Genomic DNA, 22,848 nt, shown 5'->3' with positions numbered 1-22,848 from the left:
GACAGTGAGGCGGTGCTGAAATATTGGCCAGAATGATACAGAAACTCCCCCCCCCCAAGAAGAAAAATCATTCATTTCAGGGGAATTGTAGTTGGGTCTTTCCTGCTTCAGCCACATAACATAATTCAAGGAGAGGGTCAGCAAGGCCTCAAGACAACACAGTTCACACACCTTTAGACTTGTTCAAGCGTTTACGCAGAATCAGGGACTGTTGTCACCTACGATCTAGCATCAGGACGCAGGACTATCTTAGGATCCACACCTCCCTTGGCCTCTGCTCCGGCGAGTGCACACATACACATCCTTCCTCATTTCTGCGTGTCTGAGCTAGGGTTTCTATTGCTGTGAACAGGCACCATGACCAAGGTAACTCTTATAAAGAAAAACATTTAATTGAAGTGATGGCTTGCAGTTTCGAAGGTTTAGTCCATCATTGACATGGCGAGGAGAATGGCGGGCGTGAAGGCAGACATGGTGTTGGCTGCATCTTGACCAGAAGGCAACAGGAAGTGAACTGTCTCACTGGGCGTGGCTTGAGCACGTATGAGACCTCGGAAGCCTGCCCCCATGGTGACACACTTCCTCCATCAATTCCAATCCTACTCTGAACGAAGCCACATCCCCCACGAGTCCGTTCCCTTTGGGGGTCACTCTCTCTCAAACCACCACACTGAGAGAGGCGGCCCCTTGAAGCCCCTCACTTCTGATCTACCCCAGGCTGCAATATGTTTCCATTTATCTCCTCATTTGTTTCCCTCACATACGATTTTATTTACTAAGCGCTTGTCGTTCATATATCTGCTTAAATGGCTTCTAGATGCACAGTCTCCTTTGGCATTTTCAATCATCTCTTCTCTATACACGTTTTAAGTATTTCCTAACCCACAGTTTTGATTATTGATTAAATAAATTACTAACTTTGAAGACAAGGGGATGGTGCTATTGGGAGAGGAGATGACAGAGTATTCGGTGCGAATCATCAAGCTATGCATGGCAGCAGAAAGCCATTTGCCAGTGACACCTTGCAGTATGCAGTTTGTGAACAAATGACCAGCCCATTCTAGTGAATTCTGTGTGACGACAAGAAAGGCTCAACTACAGCTTTTTACCCTAAGCCCCATTTTCCCTCTGTTCTGGAAATACCTGGTTTTAAAAAATACCTTTTTAATAGGTTCTTGCTATCTGTAGCCTGGGCTCACCTTAAGCTCCAGGCAATCTGCCTGCCATGACCCCCAAGTGTGGGGATGACAGGTACATACCATACACACAGCATCTCGCATGTGTTCACCTGTGCCTGCATGCCTCACTGCAGGGAGCTCTTCCGGGATGTTTCTACACTGCTTATCTTCACAGGGATTGTAGCACAGGGTAGCTCCCAGTAAGTGCTCACAGGATAAAGAAATGAAAAGGTGTTGCTCCCTTTGGACAGAAGGCTAAATTCAGCTCACACTCTGACTGACCGACATGCTTAGGACATGGCTGGTGGTGGTTAGGAATGCCAGGTCTGGTTCGCGATGGAGGGGAATCATACTCTGAGTCAGGAACTTTACAAGTATGCAGAAGGCTGGCCTCTCTCTGGCAAAAACAGACTACCCCCCCAACACACACACACACACACACATACACACACATACAGACACACAAGAGCACGTGCACACACACACAAAAGCACACATGCACATGCACACAGTCATACATACACTCACACACACACTAGCACACACACATGCACACACATAAAGACTCACACACATCACACATACCACAAATACACTCACACACATATACTTACAACACTCTCACACACACCTCCCTCTCTCTCTCTCTCTCTTTCACATACACACACACCTCCCTCCCTGCCTCCCTCCCTCTCTCTGTCTCTCTCTCCTCTCTCTCTCTCTGACACACACACACATCTCTCTCTTTCACACACACACACCTCCCTCCCTGCCTCTCTCCCTCTCTCTCTCTGTCTCTCTCTCCTCTCTCTGTCTCTCCTCTCTCTCTCTCTGACACACACACACACTCTCTCTCTCTCTCTCTCTCTCTCTCTCTCTCTACACACACACACACACACACACAGAGACACTGGTTTCCGACGCTCTAGAGAAGAGTAGCCTGTGTGAGTGATGGCGTCACTGGAAGTGATGAGCCCACCAGGGCTCGCGCGAGGTTCTCTTTTTGGAGGTCGCCTGTGAGGAGCGAGCAGGCAGCAGTGCCTGGCGCACAACTTACATGAGTGCATAGTCGTCGGCGAGAGCAGTAAACACCAGTGCTAAAAAGAGAAAGTGCATGAATCAGTGCACAAAATGTGAAGAATAATGAGCTCCTCCGTCTGAGGGTGGCGCCATGGCAGACAATGACCGTGGCCGGGTTGGGTGTCACCTCTGTCTGTCACTAGCAGCCTCTGAGTACACGTGTCATGTTGGCGCTGGGTCTCCTCAGGCAGCAATGCTATGGGCCCTGCATTTCTTCCTCTTCTGAACAACTGACAGTGAGGGGCGCAGCTTGGGGAATCAGCCCACAGAGCCGGCCAGTTTCTCTTTTATAGGTTCTTACTAACTTTTGGCTCGCTTCCACAATCCAAATGAACTCCTGTCTGTCTTGGGCTCAGCCAGCCATGGCAGCTACAACTGACAGAGAAGAGAGTCAAGAGGAGGCAGGGCGGGGAGTGGGGGGGCCGGGGGGTGGGGGGGGAGTGACAGGAGCCAGACAGAGCAGAGCTGGGGACTCCTAAGAAACTGTGATTGTTTTGATAGCTCCGAACTACAAATATTTGCATATCTGTGCTGTAACCAAGAAAACAGAAATCTTGCATTAGCCTGTCACCCACAGAGCTAACCACCCCTCTGGACTTGAAAATGAATTATATACCCACAAATCCAGCGGAGAGAGGACCCTGAAATAAGAGCGAGGATGAGAGCTCTTTGGCTCCCTTGAAGTAAAAGAACCAACTGAGCAAGCAAACAAAAAAAAAAGGGGGGAAACAAGGAAAAATGAAATCAAAACAAGAACAAAATCTGAGAAGAGTGACAAGCATCACCAGAAATATGAAAGCCACACAACACGGGAAACGCTTCTGGGAGGAGAGAGAAAAGACAGTGATCAGATCAGTCTGGCTCCAGTGATGCCACGGGAATGTTTGATTGGCAGAGGGAGAGCTCTGGGAAGAACAAAGACACCCAGAGGGTAGAATGGAGAGCAGGTACAAGCAAGGAGGAGGGGAAAATACAGCCCAAGATGCAGAAGCAGAGGGAAGGCAAAGTCGTGCTTAAAAAAAAAAAAGAGTGTATCTATGCGGGGCTGCAGAGAGTGTGTAGCTCAGCAAAGCTCTTGGCTGCCGTGCTGTGAAATGCTCTCTCTGCCTCCTCTCCCCACCATGGCAGACCTGAGCCCTCTGAAACCATGGGCAAAATAAAATTTCCCTCTTAACGTCAGATACGATAAAGGGATGTAGGATGGTCATTCTCTCACCTGACAAAACTCAGAAGCAGCCAAGGTGCCCTTTATTAGGTAAGTAGAGAAACACAGTAGTATCATGAAGAAATGAGCTAGCAGACCGCAAAAGACATGGAGGAACCGTAAGCTGCCATATTACCAGTGAAAGATGATAATCTGGAAATCTCGATTATCTAATTCCAACTCCCTGACAGCTAAAAAAAAAATGACAAAGCCACAGAAACTGCTCAAGGATCAGGAGTGGCGAAGGATACGGAGAGAGAAGGACCACAGAGGACCCTGCAAATGCTGGAAGTTCTTTGTGGGTCTAGACTCGGAAGTGGGCTGCTGCAGATTTGTCCAAACCTACAGTGTATCAGTATAGGCTCAGCCATGGCAATCAGTGCAAGGGCACATCAGGGGTCCTGCCCAGTCTGCAAGGCAGAGGTGCGAGCACAGTCTGGGAGGTGGGGCATATGCAGACACAGCCTGGGAGGCGGGGCATGTGGGAGCAGAGCCTGGGAGGCGGGGCATGTGGGAGCAGAGCCTGGGAGGCGGGGCACGTGCCAGCACAGCCTGGGAGGCGGGGCATGTGCCAGCAAAGCCTGGGAGGTGGGGCATGTAGGAGCAGAGCCTGGGAGGCGGGGCTTGTGCGAGCACAGCCTGGCAGGCGGGGCATGTGTGGGAGTGCCTGCGATTCTTTTTATCATATGCTGAATTTTTTAGGTGAATCTTCTTGAAAAAGCTTTAAAACATAAAAGTGGACCCCCGAATAAAGATAAAGATAAATGAAACAAGCTACAGATGTATCCATTTCTTACTCTCGTCCTATGTCCTGGTTAATTTGTAGTTCTTTCTGCATAGATGAGAATGTGGTGGGCAGTGGATTTCCAGGAAAAACTGAAGCTGTGTGTGGTCTTTGAGAAAGAAAACCAGAAGAATATATAAAGACAGATAGTGGGAGATTCTGTGACAAATCTGTCTCTGTATTAAAAGCTTTAAAAAATAATCAGTTGATTTGCCTGAAATTTTATTTGTTATTTCTTAACCAAAGTGCAATTTTTATTTTAGTTCTATCTACACAGTCTGCAATTTGTTTTAAAAAAAAGGAATCTCCAAATATTGCATGCAGAGCTTTCCACATACATTTCAGTGGGAGAAAGCCAGCTTCGAGCCTGTGGGCTGTTACCTGCCCCGGCTGCCTGGGTTAGTGGCAGGTGGAGGCTAACAGTCAGTGCTCACAAGCTTTTGTTTCTGGAATCCACAAAGTAGCATGAGTTACAGGAACAAGGCAAGGAACAAGGTCCTGCCTTCGGGGACTGAGCCGGTAGTCATCAGCAGATCAGCAGGAAGGGAACCATCAGGACTGTTCCTGATCCCCACATGTCTGTCCTTGCTCATAAACTCCCTGCTAAAGTGACAGATACTTCCCCAAGGAGGAGGCCTTTGAGTTCAGGGCAGAGGGGACAGCGCCCGATTCTGCCAAGAGGTTTTACAAGACCCCTGGTAAGGAAGCAGCTCAGAAAACATTACTTCTTGGTATAAAAGCAGCTTCGGGCACATTGCAGGAGTCGCAAGAAGGCTTTTGATTATTGCTTCCAAGCGCTTGCAAAATCCAACATTCTCATCAGGCACTGTTTGCTGAGGCCTAGTGTACATGGGGTACTCTGCAGAACGGAGGTGGAGGAGACGTCCAGAATCAGACATGAAATACAGACAGATGAGCCAAGTCTACACAGGGATCAAGTGTCACAGTGGGGGGGCGGGGGATGCTTTAAAGCCAGGTGATGAGAGAGCTGGACAGGAGTCTAGCCCGAAATGAGACCAGTGTAGACCCGTGCCTCCAGCCTCACCCTCAAGGCTGGAGGTGAGGTTTCGGCATTAGCTTCGGGGAGGAAGGCCTCCTCCAGTGCTCCTCTCCAGACGGAACTCCCGGTCAGGAAGTCACCCCCCCATTCATCAGGAGACCAATTTTTCACAAGACTGAGCCTTACCTGGGAAACCTCCTATCAGAGAGAGACCTTGCCTTCACTAATGTCCCCAACACATGATTGCAAGCAAAACACAGCCCGCTTATAAGATGCGCAGAATTGCTGTTAGGCCTAATTAGATGTCACTGTCACACTTCCATTAGCTATTAACATTATGCAAAGATAAACTAATAAAAAATGACATCTTCCACTGTGACATAATTGTCATTTTAATGGTTACACTATGGCCATTATAATTCCGTGCATGTCTTCAATTCTCCCATTAGTGGGCAGTTACTTATAAGGGCTCCTATTATGATCTGTTCACAGAGACCAAGTTATTAATGCCCCCATTTCCTATGATGATGAGGACCATGGTACTGAAATCAACACGGCGGCCACAGGGCAAAATGCGGGGACATGGAAGGAATAAGAGAATGGCAGCCATGCCGCAGTGCGCGCCTGAGGACGGTGCGAGAGGGAGAGGAAGTCAGATGTGAACATTCCTATGAGAAATTCTGATTTACAAGGCTTCCTGAAGCCTGTTTTCCCCTCATTTTTTCTCCTTTGTGGCCTGAAGTCCTCAACTTTTTTCCTAAGACAGCTTCCATGGTATAAAATATTCAATAGCATAGGCTTTGAAATATGTCTCAAACAGTTTTCACCATGCAGAGAATTAAATTAAAACCCCACAAAGCCATTACTGTGGGAAGAAAAAATTTTTTGAACAGTTCAATTTCAAGGTTGTATGAGAAGAAGAAAAATGCTGATGGACAGTGATTTGTCTCTGAAGATGGTGAAGAGTAAAACTTCTTAAAGTAAGGAGCAAAGTGGAGTGAGACCGTACACAGTGATAGTGAGGACAACAGCCTGCTTAGGCTCCCAAAGCTCATAGCTAGTAAGGATTCCCAACTGCTTAGGCTCTCAAAGCTCATAGCTAGTAAGGATTCCCAACTGCTTAGACTCTCAAAGCTCATAGCTAGTAAGGATTCCCAACTGCTTAGACTCCCAAAGCTCATAGCTAGTAAGGATTCCCAACTGCTTAGACTGTCAAAGCTCATAGCTAGTAAGGATTCCCAACTGCTTAGACTCCCAAAGCTCATAGCTAGTAAGGATTCCCAACTGCTTAGACTCTCAAAGCTCATAGCTAGTAAGGATTCCCAACTGCTTAGACTCTCAAAGCTCATAGCTAGTAAGGATTCCCAACTGCTTAGACTCTCAAAGCTCATAGCTAGTAAGGATTCCCAACTGCTTAGACTCTCAAAGCTCATAGCTAGTAAGGATTCCCAACTGCTTAGACTCTCAAAGCTCATAGCTAGTATGGATTCCCAACTGCTTAGACTCTCAAAGCTCATAGCTAGTATGGCTTCCAAACTGCTTAGACTCTCAAAAGCTAGTAACTTATAAGGATTCCCAAGAAAACAATGTGCAGAGCCTCCCTCTGAACTAGCAGGCCTCCTCCGCGTTCTCCGAGTGAAAAATTGCTCTGTCTGTGTCTGGGAACCACACCAGAGGTTGTTGGCTACGTTACTTGGTTGTGCGGTCCACTGCGTTGCTGGTCTTTCTTGCCCTGGCAGGTCCCTCAGCTGCTTTGCCCCCAAATAAACACACAGATGCTATATTAGTTATAAAACTGTCAGCTGATGGCTAGGACTTCTCATTGACCAGCTCTGTCTTAATTATTGACCCACAGCTACTCATCTATGCATTTCTACATGGCCTTATCTTACCAGAGAACTCCTGGCGCATCCTATCTTCCCTGTCTCTACATGGCGTCTCTTCGCGGTGCCTCTCTGCCTACCTTTCCCAGAATTCTCCTCGTCTCCTAGACCCGCCTGTCTTCCTGCCTCTCTTAGCCAAACGGCATTTTATTCATTAACCGATAAGAGAAACACACATACAGAAGGACATTCCTCCTCACTACCGTGTCCCTGAAGAACTGTGTCCGCTGCTCCGAAACAACAGGGCTGCACACTAAGTTACTTTTCTACTGTTGTGAAGTGGGCCGTGTCTGAAAGCAAGCTATAGAAGAAACGGACGTTTTTCTTTCCTTCCTTCCTTCCTTCCTTCCTTCCTTCCTTCCTTCCTTCTTCCTTCCTTCCTTCCTTCCTTCCTTTCTTCCTTCCTTCCTTTCTTACAGTTCTGGAGGGACAGCATCCGTTGATAGCAGCATGGTACAGATGGCAGCAGAAGCAGGAAGTAGATGATCACACTTCCATCCATATATAGGGAACAGATAGAGAGCAGGATGTAGGAGGAGGGGACAGATACTCAAAGTCTGGTCTCAGCACTTCCTTCAGAAAAATCTCCACCTCCTAAAGGCTCCAGGATATCTGCATGCAGTGCCCATGACTGGGGACTAAGTGGTCAGACACAAGGCGTTGGCAATGTTTCTCACTGAAGCCCCACAGAATATATATGTACAGAATACATACATACATACATACATACATACATATATACATACATACATACACACACACACACACACACACACACACACACACATGCTCATTGTACCTTGGACTCTACAAGGTTTCTGGGAGAAACTAATGAACTGGAGGGGTTTAAATTCAAGTTTCGAAGGGGCACACCTTCCTTACCCTACGGCTCCCTCATCATGACGGAAAGCAAGTCTGGAAGAAGAGGGTTTACAGGGCATATTGTGTCCCCATAGCAGCCAGTCATTGGGGGAAGCCAGGGTAGGAACTCAGAGCAGAGACAGGAACCACAGAGGCCTGCTGCTTATGGCTTGCTCAGGATGTTTCCTTAGCCCTTGCCCAGAGGTGGCACTTTGCATAATGGGCTGGTCCCTCTCCATCACCTACTATTAGTCAAATCAATGCCCTCACAGGCCAATCTGATAGAGGCAATTCCCTCTTCCTAGATAACACAGTGTGTTATCAAGTTGACCAAAAAAACTGCCCAGCGCGCGCGCACACACACACACACACACACACACACACACACACACACACACACACTGAGGAAAGCCACCAATCACAGTGCTCAGCGGGTATGGTTTAATTTTCTTTTTTTTTTTTTTTGATAATATGATTTAAAGGTTTTGCTTTTCCCTCCCAGAAGAGCAGACTCGGGGATCCTGATACACAGCAGGTCACTGGGTCTCAAACACTGATGTGTAAGGCATACCACAGAACCCCGGGTTCTAGTTCCTGAAATTCTTCGGGCTGAGGAACATCCTTCAAAGAAGGCGGTGATCCACACAACGCCCTGAGCCCTGAGAGGTGCCAAAGGAGGGAGAGGCAGCAACTCCCCGGCTTTGAGGAGCCAGAGCAGCCAGCAGGCGTGGTCCATCCCAGCATTCAGAGGACCTGGACAGGGCAGCCTCACAGAAATGCCGGGATCTTGGGAAAGTCACTAAATTTGCTTTCATCCAGGTTTCCTTGCCCACAAAATAAATGCTCAGCTCATTTTCGCTCCCCCTGCCACCGCCTCCCTTCCTCCCCACCCACTCGAGTTGTTAATGGAGACACGAGTTATATATGAAATCTCAGAAAGCGATGCAGGAATCTTTTTTTTCCCCGCAATACAGAAGCTTACTGGAGCATTTTGCTTTCCAGGTTTTTCTAACAGAGCTATCTATACCACTTCAGTGTGGGTTCCCTGGTTACCGGAATTTATGATCCCAATTAGATTTGTGTCAGATTTCTGAAACAACTTCAATGCTAATTAGCAGATATGTCGTTGCTCACGGACCACGCCTTTCAAAGCACAAAGCTCACCATGGCAAAACTGTACCAAGGCTTACTGGAGGGCAAAGGTTAGGGCACGGCTCTAATCCAGTCCTGAGAGACCCTGGCAGCTGCTGCTTCTGCTGAGGAGCTGGCAGCACCCAATGCCACATGTACCCACTCCACAACCGTGCTATGCTGTGTTCAACGCGTGCTATGATGGGGTAGCATCGAGTCCAGCTGAAAAGTCTCACGCGGTAGACGGGTAAAATCAGACTGTAACGTGTCACCCTGTAGGAAGTGACAAGGAAAATGGAGTTGGGTACACAGGTTACAGAATGGGTTGATGAAGGGCGTTGCCAGGGAAGGCTCTCTGACAACATGACATTTGAAGCAAGACCTAAGAGAAATGAAGGAGACAAATCCTGTAGCTATCTGGAGGTACTCCAAAAGAACTGAATTATGGGGGGTCTGTGCTTTTCAAAATAGGAACATGATTCATGTGCTTTACCATAAGCTTTACTTAAGCTAACATATTTATGAGCTCATATTCTGGGCAGACTCCAGGCTTTAGACGTACATGGTCTTGATTTCCTAACAGGCCTGTGGGGGATTGAGATGCACTCTCCAGCCTGCGGATGGCCCATCTGTGAGGCAGAGTCTGGACTTCGGCATAAGCCTTCTCCTTTTTTTCTTGCCCCTAGAACATATCTTAGTTCACTGCACGGCCTTAAGGTCAGCGTGGCTTTAACTCACACTGGCATTTGCTTGGTCTTGGCCGGATTTCTCGGCTATTTTAATTTCCTACCTACTGACATCCTGATGAGTGTTATTTATAAATATTAAAAACAAGGAGGTGAGACTCGACACAGAGAGCCTGCCAACACCTGCCAGACCCTCTAGAGTTTCCCGGCAAGGGTGGAGGGTGGCAAACATCAGCGCTTCCTCTGCATTCGGACGCTGTCTGATACCCACTTAACACCCAGGGAATATGTGCTCAGACAGTGTTTGCAGACGGCGTGAATGAAGCTATGCCCAGAACTGCCTATGTCACACCCAAAAGGGCTCCCCTCCAAAGTGGGAGAGCTTGGCGGGAGTGTATGTGGGTCTGGGTGTGTTGGTAAACAGGATGCTTCCTGTCTCTGATGAGAAGGCGCACAGCTGCCTCAGCTACTAGCAGACACTGCTATTTGGTTTATGCCCTTGAATGCTTCCATTTGCCTAGACCCTTTACAGAAAGCAGACTTTAGAAACGGAAGCCATGTCTGAGCACCAAACCTCACGTGCACTACGAAGTCGCGCCTCTGGACATGTGGATGAGCTGACAGCCAAATTAGCTTCTCTGAAGAAGGAGAATTGCTGCCGCTCATCATCCCTCACTATAATTTACACGACTTGACGGAATTAGACTGTTATTTTCATCGTGGTGATGTGCAAAATCGTAAAATGGTGTGTATTTTGGGAACGCCTAATTAACTCTCCTTAGTTCCACTGAGGTTTCAGCCAGGGCTCTGAGCCATGAGAGTGTCGGAGGTATGTGCACATCCAGCCTCCGTAACCCGCAAAGAAACAGTCGAAGGACTTGAAAGGAAAATGATGGGAGGATAAGATTTGGCTTCCAGGACGTCTTTTATATCACATTATAGGGGGTGATGTTTTTTAATAGCTGAAGGCATTATTAATCATCAAAATGGCACGATTACAGACATGGACGCTAAAAGTCCACCTCTCTATTCACGGGGTATTTTTTTAAAAAAATAACAAACATTAGCTAATATTGATCAGGCTTGTTTCACACAAAACTTTGCTGTAGCATATAATCAGTAACCGAAGTGAGAGCCAGAGCCTCGTGTCACACTTATGAATAATGGCCCGCTCCTATGGAGCACCACCTGCCTAATGGAGAAAAATGTTCGTCATAATTAGGAAATCCTCCTTATTATTTAATATTTATCGAACACTCACAATGTGCTTGGCAGCGAGAACACACCAGAAACTCTCTGCCCACCAAGCATCCACCCGCCAAGGAGGCAGGATGCGCCGGATTCCCAGCCCTTCTGCATTTCTCGCGTTTTCTGTGCTTCTTTCCAGGTGATGGAGTCTCGCAAGTGGTTCGCTCTTTGGAGACCTTTCTCTAACTGAGATGGGGTGGCCATGGTGAGTCACGACAGAAGCAAAGAGAAGCGAGGGGCAGATGCGTCATCATCTCCACGGAGAACACACAAGCAGAGTGTGCTCCGCTGATGGTAGAAAAATTAGTGCACACCCATCCCCCGAATAAAACCGACTGCGTCTGTTACAGCCCGGCAGAACAGGACTCTAGAAACACAGAACGTGGTGGTAGGTAGTGCCGACCACCAACTTGACAAAAATCTAGGATCACACCCACCGGGGAGGTGAGCCTCGGAGCATGCCTTTGGGGGGACGATCCTGATCACACTAGCTGAGCTAGGAAGCTGCTCACATGGTGTGGGTGGCACCAGTCCCTAGCTGGGACCCTGGATTGTAAGTGGGGAAATCAAGGTAAGTACTAGCCCGTGGCATTCACTGCCCTCCTCCCCCTCCTGACTGTGGCTGTGATGTGACCAGACTCTTTCAAAGTTCCTGCTGCCATCCTGGACTGCAGCTTGGACTGTGACCTGAAATAAACCCCTCTCTCCTCATAAGCTGCCTTTGCAAAAAGGATTTTTTAAAATCACAGCAACAGAAAGAAAAGCCCAGATAAACGTGTGGTGGGAAAACGGCCTGGAACCTGGGGCTATGCCTCGTTATGTGCTGGCCTGGAGAGCATGTGTGTGCCCTTCTGCCATGAATGGCTAGGGTAGGACGCTCATCGCAGTGCAATGAAATGAGCAACTGCTTCATAAAGAGTTGATGGGCAAAGAGCTGTTCCCAACAAGAGCCACCTTAATGGACTATCCGTCTTCCTAGAAGGTCTCCACTGTATATGTTCTCGTATCTCCAATCAAAACAAACCCGAAATAATCAACTATGTAGAGAACCATTCTGGGGACACTAAATGACCTGTACCCAACAGAAGATAGCATTGCACACACCACAGGGCCTTTATAGGAGTTATCCAATGGAGCTTTTCTTTTTAATGAAAACTGTCTTTTTTTAATACTACTTACTGAATATTATATATATATGTTCCCCCTGACCTATGTTGTTTTTGTTTTTCAAAACAGGGTTTGTTTGTGTAGGTTCTGGCTGTCCTGGAACTCACTTTGTAGACCAGGCTGTCCTCAAACTCACAGAGATCCGCCTGCCTCTGCTTCCTGAGTGCTGGTTGAAGAGGTGTGTGCCACCACTGCCCAGATCAGACTCTAAATTTTAAAGAGTTCTCTACATTACCTGGTTTCGTGGTGTCTAGATGAGGCTGCCTATGTCTGTGTCAGTGTCTCACTTTTTCAAGCTTCAAGAAATGCTTTTCATTGACTGTTTCCTTAGTCTACATTCTCCATAAGGAAAAATATGATGGATGGAAAATAATGCTTGGCTTTGTCATCATACTGGCATGGCCCTACTCATCTGCTTGGATGAATCAAGACGATGAAGTGCTATTTGGTGTCTTAAATTCATGGATATACTTTCAAGTGACTACCTCCTGTGGATAATTCAATCAACAGAAAAACCATACAATGCCAGAGTTAAGGCTGTGATCAGGTGACCACTATTCAAGCAGTGCTGAACTTAACTTCCAAGGGACCTAATCGGACAGAGATGCAGGACAGAGAGAAAGCGATGAGCTCGTGTGTTGTTAGGGAAATAAATACATAATGAGCAAAACTGGAAAGCTACAGTAGACTAAAGGCATGCCGACTGTTGACGCTTCACCCAGGAGCCAGGACGGGGTGAGGAGTCCATCTAGAATGATAAAGCGCTGCGCCCTTACACGCCAACGAGTAACAACCCCTGCAGGACTGCAGAGGGGCAAGAGCTTACGGCAGTGACAAATAAAACGCACAGCTCTAGGGGCATCCGACGCGGAGCTGAAGACTCCCTTCCACTAAACTACCCCAGGAAAGAATTCTAGACACTTCCAGAACACTACACCAATGATAAGGGGGCAAAATATAGACAAAACAATTGAATGTGCCCTGATCTTTCTCCGATGCAGAACCTCTCCAGAGTATGGATCTAGGACCTCCGCAGCGCTACCTGGAAATTTCCTAGAAAGGCAGGGCTCTTGAGTGGAGGTGTAGCCCAGAAACACCAAGTAGGGCAGCACTCGGCAGGAGTCCAGCACTGTGTGTGTTTAAGCGGCTCTTCAGGTGACCCTGATGTAGGCTCTGCACCCGAGACCATTGTTCTCCCAGTTGAGGTTAAGAAAGAGTTCTGCTGTCTTCACAGGATAGCAGGTCAATCTAGCCAATTACGTTTTTGGCTACAAGACCATATACTAAAGAATAAAAAGCAGTCAGGGCAGTCCCTTGGGTAAAATAGTCACAACTCCAGTCCTAGTATTTCCAAACTAGCTGTCTCTGGGGGATGAGAACACACCTCTCTATGCCTGTGATTGATGCTTTTCCTGAAAGTCCAAAACTCTTGCTTTGTTGTACAGCTACTTCCAAGGACCCTAATAAAACAAGTTTCACAAGGTCACCTAAATCTCATTTGTTTGTGCATCCCTAGATCATTCACCACCAAAAAATATTGATTATCTGTTATATAACTGCACTATTTGAGGTTCTTGGTTTGTATAAGTGAACAAAATAATAAAACCTTCCCCTATAGGGGAGGGCCTAGGCCCTGCCCCAGATGATAAGACAAACTTTGGACATCCCCCATGAAGGCCTCACCCTCCCTGGAGAGCAGAGTGGGGATTGGGTGGGGGGGGGGTTGGGTAGGTTGGTGGGAGGGGCAGGGAAGGGAGAGGGTGCTGGGATTGACATGTGAAGCAAGCTTGTTTCTAATTTAAATTTAAAAAAAATGGGCTTGCCAGACAAACAGACAAGAGAGGGCTGGCTACAAGCCTGCAATGTCCTGTCTTGGGAATTCAAATATTTTATAATCCTTAAAATCCATTTAAAATTATATATTTGGATCTAGCCGTGTTTTATGACACATTAATACACAAAATCACTTTGGTATGCCACTTAGATACAGCTAATCTAATGGTATTTTTCTAATCTCACAATGTTTTTACACAAGTATCTGAAAATGAGGACTTTGTACAAAGGATAATATATAAAGTGTATTTTCACCCCTTGTAAGTCAGTGTCTCAGAGGAAAAAAAATATTTAAGCAATAAACTTTTATGACAACAACAAAATAAAACCTTCCCCAACCAAACGCATATCCTAGTGGGAAATATACACAGGAGAAATGAGCAGTGAAGTAAACAAAAAACCGCGTGTTAGGGAACACGGTAGATTGGAGAAACCCATGCGGCAACGTTAGGAAAAGTGGAGCAGGGTAAGCGCTGAGCGTGCTGGGCGTATGAAGTGAGCACACATCTGTTTCAAATGCTGTGACGGGCTCCCTGAGCTGGCGGCAGACAGCTAGCCATGTACCACGTGGGAGGAAGAGTATCCGGCAGCGTCCTAGAGCACGGGTACCCAAAATGAGCGTCTCGGGCATCTCGGGCATCTCGGGCGAGGAAGCACGTGAACAAAGTGTGAAGGTCACACAGAAAGCTCAGGGAGGGGCCGGGTGACCCGGTCCCCCAGCAGAAACATTGCAAGTTTTCAGGGAAACAGGACCTCGGCTGAGGAGGATGTAGCCTCCCTGGTGCAATTAACTTACGGACCACACGCATTACGCATGGGGCTTGATCTTAGTACCGCGTGCACCAAGCGGCAGTGGTGGCGCCTGTGGTCTGCACGCTAGGAACACAGACACGGGAGGATCAAGAGTTTAAAGAGTACCTCCTCTGCCTGGCAAGTCCTATGCCTGCTTAGACTCCGTTAAAAAATAAATTAAATTAAAACTAAGAGAGTAAAGTGGGGTATGGAACTATGAATACAATTTTAAAAGTACGAATGCAGAGGGCCACCACAGGGTTTGACTAAAGAGGGGCATGATCTGAACTACATGAAAAAAAAAGGGTTACAACAATTTATCTTCGACCCTGGAGCCCAAACCCATCAGACATCTATGCAGATGGCTGGAAGATATGGCTGCCATTTTTTTCTTTTCTTTAGGCTCATCATGAAGTAATTTTAAATGTTTCTGCTATATTAATTTACAGTTTTCTTAGCAAATAAGAAAATGTGTGTGTGTATGTGTGCGCGCATGTGCGTGCATGCATGTGTGTGTATTTAAGACAACTAAAATGTGTAGTTGGAAAACGAAAGCCAGGTAGTGTTGCTGGAGGTTTTGACCCTCTGCTTTGGTCTTTTGTTTCTACTGTGGGGTGGAAGTTATATTTGCCACCCAAGGATCAAGGGTGTTGGTGGGCTCAGGTTCTCCAAGTGCCTTTGTTCATGAAGCCCCTGGAAGCTAAGAGAATTGTGAGTGAAATTTTGGAACCTGCTTTACCGCTGATGAGAAACTAAAATAGAAACCTGCCTTTGAGGAATGGATCTGTCAGTGACTTATTACAAACTCAGCACCCAGCCATGAAAACCCTAGAAAAGGTAACAGATTTGCCAACCTTTGGCTAAGACAGAGCAGGGGTGATCTCTCCGAACACACCTGGGGAAACTTTTCTATCAGAATCCAGCCCTACAATTTGTCCCTTCAACATTGCTGTGAGCAACATAAGAATGTTTGAAATTCACTAGTATTTCACAAACAACAAAGGGATTTTTAGGGTTTTGTTTCCAGAAATGAGCACTGAACCCAGGACCTTGAACACACCAGGCAAGCTCTCCACCCCTAAGCTGTCTCTATGCCACAAAAGAGCAGGGTAGGATTTGTATTCATTCATTCACTTATTCATTCACCTGCTAAATATTTACCGGGTGGTTACTAGAGGCAAGCAGTCTATCGCAGTGCTTGAAGAAACAAGTACATGGAGTGTTGCCCTCCCAAGGTGCTTGTGGACTACCTGGTGCCCTTAGACACAAGCAGCCACGGTGCGTGACAGAAAGGGACAGTCTCTACGAAAACACAAGCCTGTATATAATGCTAGGGGCTCTCCGAGGAAGCACGCGCTCTGTGTGGGCACGCTGCAAAGGGCTTCGCGAATGAGGCAGCCCTTGACTTGGCGATGAAGCGTACAGCCCGTCTCTGCGCGTTAGCAGAAGCAGCAGCTCTGCAGAAGCACAAAGGCGGGGTGAGTGTGAGAGAGAGGACCCGCGTGCGTGTCGGACAGCAGCACACTGCAGCCGGTGGGGGAGGGGAAATGAGCTACCACCACGGTGGACTCAAGGAGCCCTGACGCACCTGACAGTGCCTTAGCTGAAGGATATACAGCGAGGAGCGCATGGACTCACCCCTGGCATGGGCATAGCCCCCAGCCTTCACTACACTGTCCCAAGGAGATGGACAAATGACCCCGTGCAGCAGGTAAGTGCCCTGGGGCACTTCGTTCAGGGGCCTCCAAGTGACTGACTTATCATAGTACAGAGCTGGGATCAGACTATGGATTACTAAGGTTATTTGGGAAACAGCTGTTCTTTACCTAGGCTATGAATGAGCTGTCTCTCCTTCCATTCAAAGCAACCGCAATAACACCATGTAAAGTGCCCTCCTCAGATGAGCAACATTGGGGTGGCCTGGGTTCTCACCGAGATGCGAACTCTACAGCATGGCTCTGGATTGCTCAAGTCAACACTCAAGTTGGTAAAGAGCTATGCTGACCCGACAATCTACTCTTTTTTTACTTTTCAGGAAAACAAGTTGCTCCAGGAAGTCTAATTCATAGGACTGGATTTCTCTGATGAGGAAGAAAGGAGTTTCCGGAAGCGCATCTGATCAGGAGACCATTGCAGGGTTTTGGCACCCTGGGCACCCCGTATGGTTTCCTGATAGTGGCTGTTGAAGCAGCTGAACTCCGCAGGTACAGATGAGCCTCACAAAATCAAGTGCAGAAAAATCAAAACAAACAAAACCCTGACTTTATTCTCTTTAAATTATGCGTGCATTTGTGTGTCTGTGTGGGGCTGTATTTACAGGAGTGCAGGTAACCTCAGAGATCAGGGGCATCAGATCTCCCATGGAGCAGACATTACATGGAGGAGGGAATTCTGTTATGAGTGTTGAGAACTGAACTCAGGTTCTCTCCAACAGCCATACAATATCTTCACTACGGAGCCATCTGTCTCTTTGGTCCTGGACTCTACTTTTAAAATAATACAGAGAAAAGAGCCTGCTTCTAGCTCACAAATCTTAATTTTCTTAATGGTGAACTAGTGTTGATTACAGAAAGGCAGTCTAAGTAACTAAATAAGCAAATAAAATATATGGCCAGGAGAAATCCAAATTACAGAAAGAGGGAGGTAACTGGAGATAAAGCTAATTACAATTAAATAACCTTCCAAGTTGGGATGGAACACTCAATTCTAGACATGGCTTGCACGGCTCCTCACTGAAGGCATTCTTCCTTAGTGACACTCACCTGTGCAGTGGCCATAAGTCATTATACAGAAAGGACCATTGAGTGCAACTGTCCCCTAGGACGTTCTGAATAGTATAATCTCTCTCCTCAACAGGCTTCTCTCTCTGTTCATCCCCTCATGTGTCTGTGTGTCTGTGTGCGTGCACATGCATGCTTTATGTGCATGTGTGTGTATGTGTATGTGCATGCACATGTATGCTTGTGTATGTGAGCGTGTATGTGCACATGCTTGCGTGTGTGTGTGTGTACTTGTGCATATGCATGCATGTGCGCACATGAACTTATGTGCATGTGTACTATGTGTGTGCGTGTGCATGTGTGCGTATGTGCACATGTGTGTTTGTGCATATGTGTATGCATGTACGTGCATACACGTGTGTGTTTGTGTGTGTGCATGCATGTGTGTGTGTGTTCACACATTTCTTAAATACACTGAAGTTGGCAGTGATTTTTATGCATCCTAAAAGTATCCCTCTTACCTGCTATTTGGGAGAGATAGTTTCTTTTATTTGCACGTTGCAGAGGAGCCTAACACAGGCCACTTAAGAATGGGAAACGGAAATTCTTTGTGCCTGGATGCTTGTTCGCATGAAGCCAGAGTCCTGGGTACCTTATTATACTTTTGTGACCCAGGAGTCCAATGCGTCTGCCCACAACTATTGCATGAATTCAGTATTCTTGCCAAATAAATCAGCTGGGGAGGGACCATTAATTCCACTTACCGGGGGGAAAGTGCTAAGAGTGCATTTTCAGTGACAGTCTTCAAAAGGGCAAAGAGAGGAAACAACATTTTTAACACTGTCTCGTTCACTCCAAGGCTTCTCCACTTTGCCCGGTTTCTCTTAGCCCGGTTTTCCTGAGGTTAGGATCTATTTATTGAGAGTGAGGAACAGCTAGACGTCTTTGTCTTTGGAGGCGGCACACGTGGACGTCACTTCTGTGGGTGAGTGTGACACATTTCTTTGGCCTTCCATGCTTTGTTTCTACTTTCCTCCCGGCCACTGTGCAGTGGCGGCCGGGGGTGGGGGGGAAGCTCACGAGGACCCCAGATCCTCAGAGGAGACATGAAAACCCTCAACCTAGAAACTACTGTGAGTTTGCAAACCATGAGGGAGGGGAGCCAATTTAATCCCTACAGCAATGAGAGAAGAAACTTTCAAGATGATGCAAGCTACAAGAAACTTTCAAAAACAACTCAGCTGAACGAGTGAAGCCCATGCCGCCCTTAAGGCCCTGACTAGATAAGGAAACTGTCACCACATATGACAACCAGCAGACCCATGCCTGGTTTCTCTTTCTCTCCAGAGACTGAGCGCAGACGGTGGAGCTCTCTGGCAGAGAGGAATCAGGCAAAGAACTTGATACGAGCAAGTCAATGTCCCATGCCCTCCCGGTCTTCCTGACGGTGGCTGCCACGTCTTCTGATTCCTAAATGATCCTTTAAAAGTGACTCTCTCTTTCCTCACCCTCTTCACCTGAGGCAGGAGCATTCTGAAACACAATTCCATTCCCCGGCTAACGTTCATTAATTTCACCCGTCCCTAAAGGCAGAAGCATGCGGCTGCCAGCTAATTACGACCTATTTAGGGCAGCTCAGAGTCCTCTATCAGCCTAGAATTAGCTTTGCTCTTTTTAATAGTGACTATAGCTTTCTCAATTATTAGTTAATTAAATAATGCGCATACATCTGCCAACACGATTCTGAAGTGGGAAGCAGGCTGCAATTGCCCACCTGCCAGAGGTTCCAGAGAAGCACTCACAGCCTGCCTGTGGCCTTCTGGAAGTTAATACTCCCCTGTGTCTGTGCGTGCTAGACACACACTGTCATCCTGCAGGGGGAGGGGACCATGTGCTGCTGTCAGCTGGGTAGCACCTCCAGGGGATTCTACCTTAAGATGTATTAGGGTAAACGTTGGCTGCTGGCATGATTAAGTGATTTACGCACACCAATCATTCAAAGGGGAAGCAAAGAGACATTTTTGGTCGGGGTGCTTTGATAATATAATAGTCTTTCATTGCAAAGGTTTCTGGGAGGAAGGGGAGATCTACAGAATTCACAGTTCTTGTTTATCAGAGTTGCATTCGGCGAGCAAAGCCACGAGGGTGGCCACTGTCCAATTAATCAGATACCTCTAGAGAACAATGGATGGATGTCCTCTGTGTCAGCTCCGAGGCTGCCCACAGGTCATACTGACTCACAAGCCGGCGTTTTAGGCAGTAACTAATATGAGATTAAATTAAGTCTCATTTGGTTTGGAAACCATTCCAATATACGTAAGGGTTGGTGTAGGATGGGTCCAAGAAACACAAGCACGTGAGCATTGCTAGCGCTGCTATACGTTTCCTCAGCAAGGAGTCCTCTAAGAAAGACAAGAAAGTTCTGGGGAAATGGAAACCCTAGGCCTACCCAACGTTTGTCTAGCTGTGTGTTGTGGTACGCGTCCACACACGCACCATGGAGAATGCGTGGAGATCACACAACAATCTCCAAGAATCATGTCTCTCCTTCCACTAGTTTGGGTCCCAGAAATCCAACTTATGTCTTTGGAAACAGGTACCGTTATTTACAGAGCCATCCCACCAGCCCAAAGCTGTAGTTTTTAAAAAGAACTTTGACAACTGAAAAAAATAAAAACAAGAAATTGAGAACTGTTTTCCTTTGAGGAACTAAACCTAGTAAGGTTTCCATCGAAAATAAGCTTAAATGTTAGTGACATCAACATTTTCAGCCTGTAAACTGACAGCGATATGATCTCACCATTAGAATCTGATGACTGGGGGTGTTTATAAGTTCTGAGAGTAAAAGTGAATGTCGTGAAACAGCTTTACAATAAAAGTAAACTTAAATGGAGGCCCATTGCTGCCTTACTCCTGTCTGTCTGGGACTGTGTGTGCATCCCAAAGCACTCACTCTCGTTACTCATGAGCAACTGCAGTCTTTGGGGGAGACACACCCACGGTATCCAGTGAGTGCCACCTTCCGTGTCTGGCATGAAGCATCTTTGGTTCACAGTAACAGGCTTGCGATGATCACATAGCTGATTTGCCACGACTCGAAGTTTACTACGTATTGCAAGATAAAGCCAATGATTAATTGCAACCCTGTTCCTGGGACCTTTGATTGACAGCCTGACAGAAGAAGACACAGACAGATGTAAGACACGCATGCTAAGATAAAAAGCCTGGTGGGCCTGAGTTCTAACATAAAGACTCAGTTTAGACATCATGATGACCTTGTTTATAAACAACACTCATGGCATATATTGCTTATAGTCTACCTGTGCCCACTCTAAAGGCCAAGAAACAAAAATCCAAATTTTAATAATGAATGCCACAGTGCCATGGTTTATGACCAACTAGAGGAATCAAGACCCTTTGGAGAATATCTACATACAGGTCCACAGGAGGCCATAGATATGTGCTGAAATCCCTATAATACCTATAATAAGGGAGGGAGGGAAGGAGGGAGCGAGGGAGAGAGGGAGCAAGGGAGGGAGGGAGGGACCGAGGGAGGGAGGGAGAGAGGGAGGGAGAGGAGGGAAGGAAGGGAGCAAGCTATCCATGACCCCTACTGAGCATCCAAAAGCATGCAAAGCCAATGTGAACAGGCTTGCACAGGCTAAAATTAGGCATTCAGAGCATATGTTATACTTTATTATAAATGGAATTACAAAAATTCAGATACCCTTAACTGTTAGTATGAAAACATTAGAAGTTATGAACATGAGGGTCACTTCAGAGGATGTCAAGAAACTAATGCATCAGAACCAGTCAGTCTTGGGTCTGATGGTAACCGACGGAGGGTAAGTTTCTCTCTGAAGAGCGTACCAGCAATCGAAAGATAAAACACCACCATTTTGCAACCCAATACTCTTCCTCCAGACACTTGGCACTAGTGGTTTCCACCATAAAAAAAGAGAAAAACGTCGGATATTCTTCCTTTACAAGCATCCCAATGATGTGCTTGGCAAAGAAATAAATAGTAATTGGATCTGAATCCAGTCACCCTCGATACATAAAAGCCAGTGTAGAAAAAATAACATGAAGAGAAGTCAATAAAACTAATTATATGGTAGAAAACCCATGTGCCTAGGTTTCCTCCACAAGAAGTGGTGCAGAGAAACAGCTATATGGGTAAATACACACACAGGGAATACACCACTTGATTACAACACATGGACAATAGGTTAATTCTGACTCAAAGCACTACTTAAAATGCATATACAAGACAACTGTTGACCATTACAAGCCAAGGAAACATGTAAAGAATAATATGAAGGAAGTGATTACATTCCATGGAGGATTTAAGAGTTTTTCTTTTGTTTTTTAAAAATACACAGTAAGATATTTAAGCATGGGATACAATGAAGTCTGAGGCTCCCTTCAAAATAATGCTGGGGTGGCGGGGAGGAGAAAATGTGTGGGATACGGCTGAACTACGACTGGTCCTAAGTCAGCAATCCCTCAAGTTGAGGGAGAAGATGAGGAGGCTGTCAGGCTCTGCTGTGCGAGTGACATTTTCCTTCTAACAAGTTTTTCAAAGACATTGTTCAGGCTGTGGATGCAGCTCGATGTGTAAGAACCCTTGATGCAAAACCAAACTCAGTTTAAATCCCCAAAATGCATGCGAAAGCCTGGCAGGGCCCTGAGCATCTGTAAGCCCCAAAGTGACCCTGGCAGCTCATTGACCAGGCAGCTCAGCCCACATGGGAAGTTGCAGGCTCAATGAGAGATTCCTTCTCAAACAGCAAGGCGGGGAGTGACAGAGGAGAAACTTCCGCCTTCAGTCTTCACGTGTGTACAAGCAAGCGTGCTACTCAGAGATGGTCTGAAATTTGTCGTGGTGTGCCAGAGAACCATGGAAAAATCATTACAGTCAGCACACGCAGGGCTAAATTTAGACCATAATGGAGACTGGAAGACTTCGGGGTCATTTTTGTCAACAGCATGCAGACCAGCCAAACCCTACTTGTCATCCCTTCCACAGAGTTCTAAAGAACTTGTATACTATTTTTTTGTTTGTTTTTGGTTTTACGAGACAGGGTTTCTCTGTATTGTTTTGGAGGCTGTCAGACCAGCCCGGCCTCGAACTCACAAATATCCACCTGCCTCTGCCTCCTCGAGTGCTGGGATTAAAGGCGTGCGCCACCACCACCTGGCCAGAACTTGTATACTTTAATTCTCCTGCCTCGAGCAGCCAGTGAAATAACAGTGGAAAAGGAACGAAAGAGGCAAAAAA

The 22,848-nt window shown here is 46.7% G+C and overlaps 1 protein-coding gene across 7 annotated transcripts in view; it reads right to left on the bottom strand.

The window, feature by feature from the left end:
• St6galnac3 (ST6 N-acetylgalactosaminide alpha-2,6-sialyltransferase 3) overlaps positions 1 to 22,848 on the bottom strand; it is a 498,643-nt gene that overhangs the window by 178,705 nt on the left and 297,090 nt on the right. Inside the window, exon 5 of one of the 7 annotated variants that reach the window (XM_040751579.1) lies at positions 2,037 to 2,275. The exons of the other annotated variants lie outside the window; for them this stretch is intronic. Coding sequence (XP_040607513.1) covers positions 2,104 to 2,275 — 172 coding nt within the window. The 3' untranslated portion in view covers positions 2,037 to 2,103. Of the gene's footprint in view, positions 1 to 2,036; positions 2,276 to 22,848 lie in introns of those variants that run through there. 7 annotated transcript variants of the gene reach the window in all.

This window comes from Mesocricetus auratus, unplaced genomic scaffold (genome assembly GCF_017639785.1).
Source record: "Mesocricetus auratus isolate SY011 unplaced genomic scaffold, BCM_Maur_2.0 Super-Scaffold_100009, whole genome shotgun sequence".
Classification (NCBI taxonomy): domain Eukaryota; kingdom Metazoa; phylum Chordata; class Mammalia; order Rodentia; family Cricetidae; genus Mesocricetus; species Mesocricetus auratus.
This window is presented reverse-complemented; position numbering and strand designations above follow the sequence as displayed.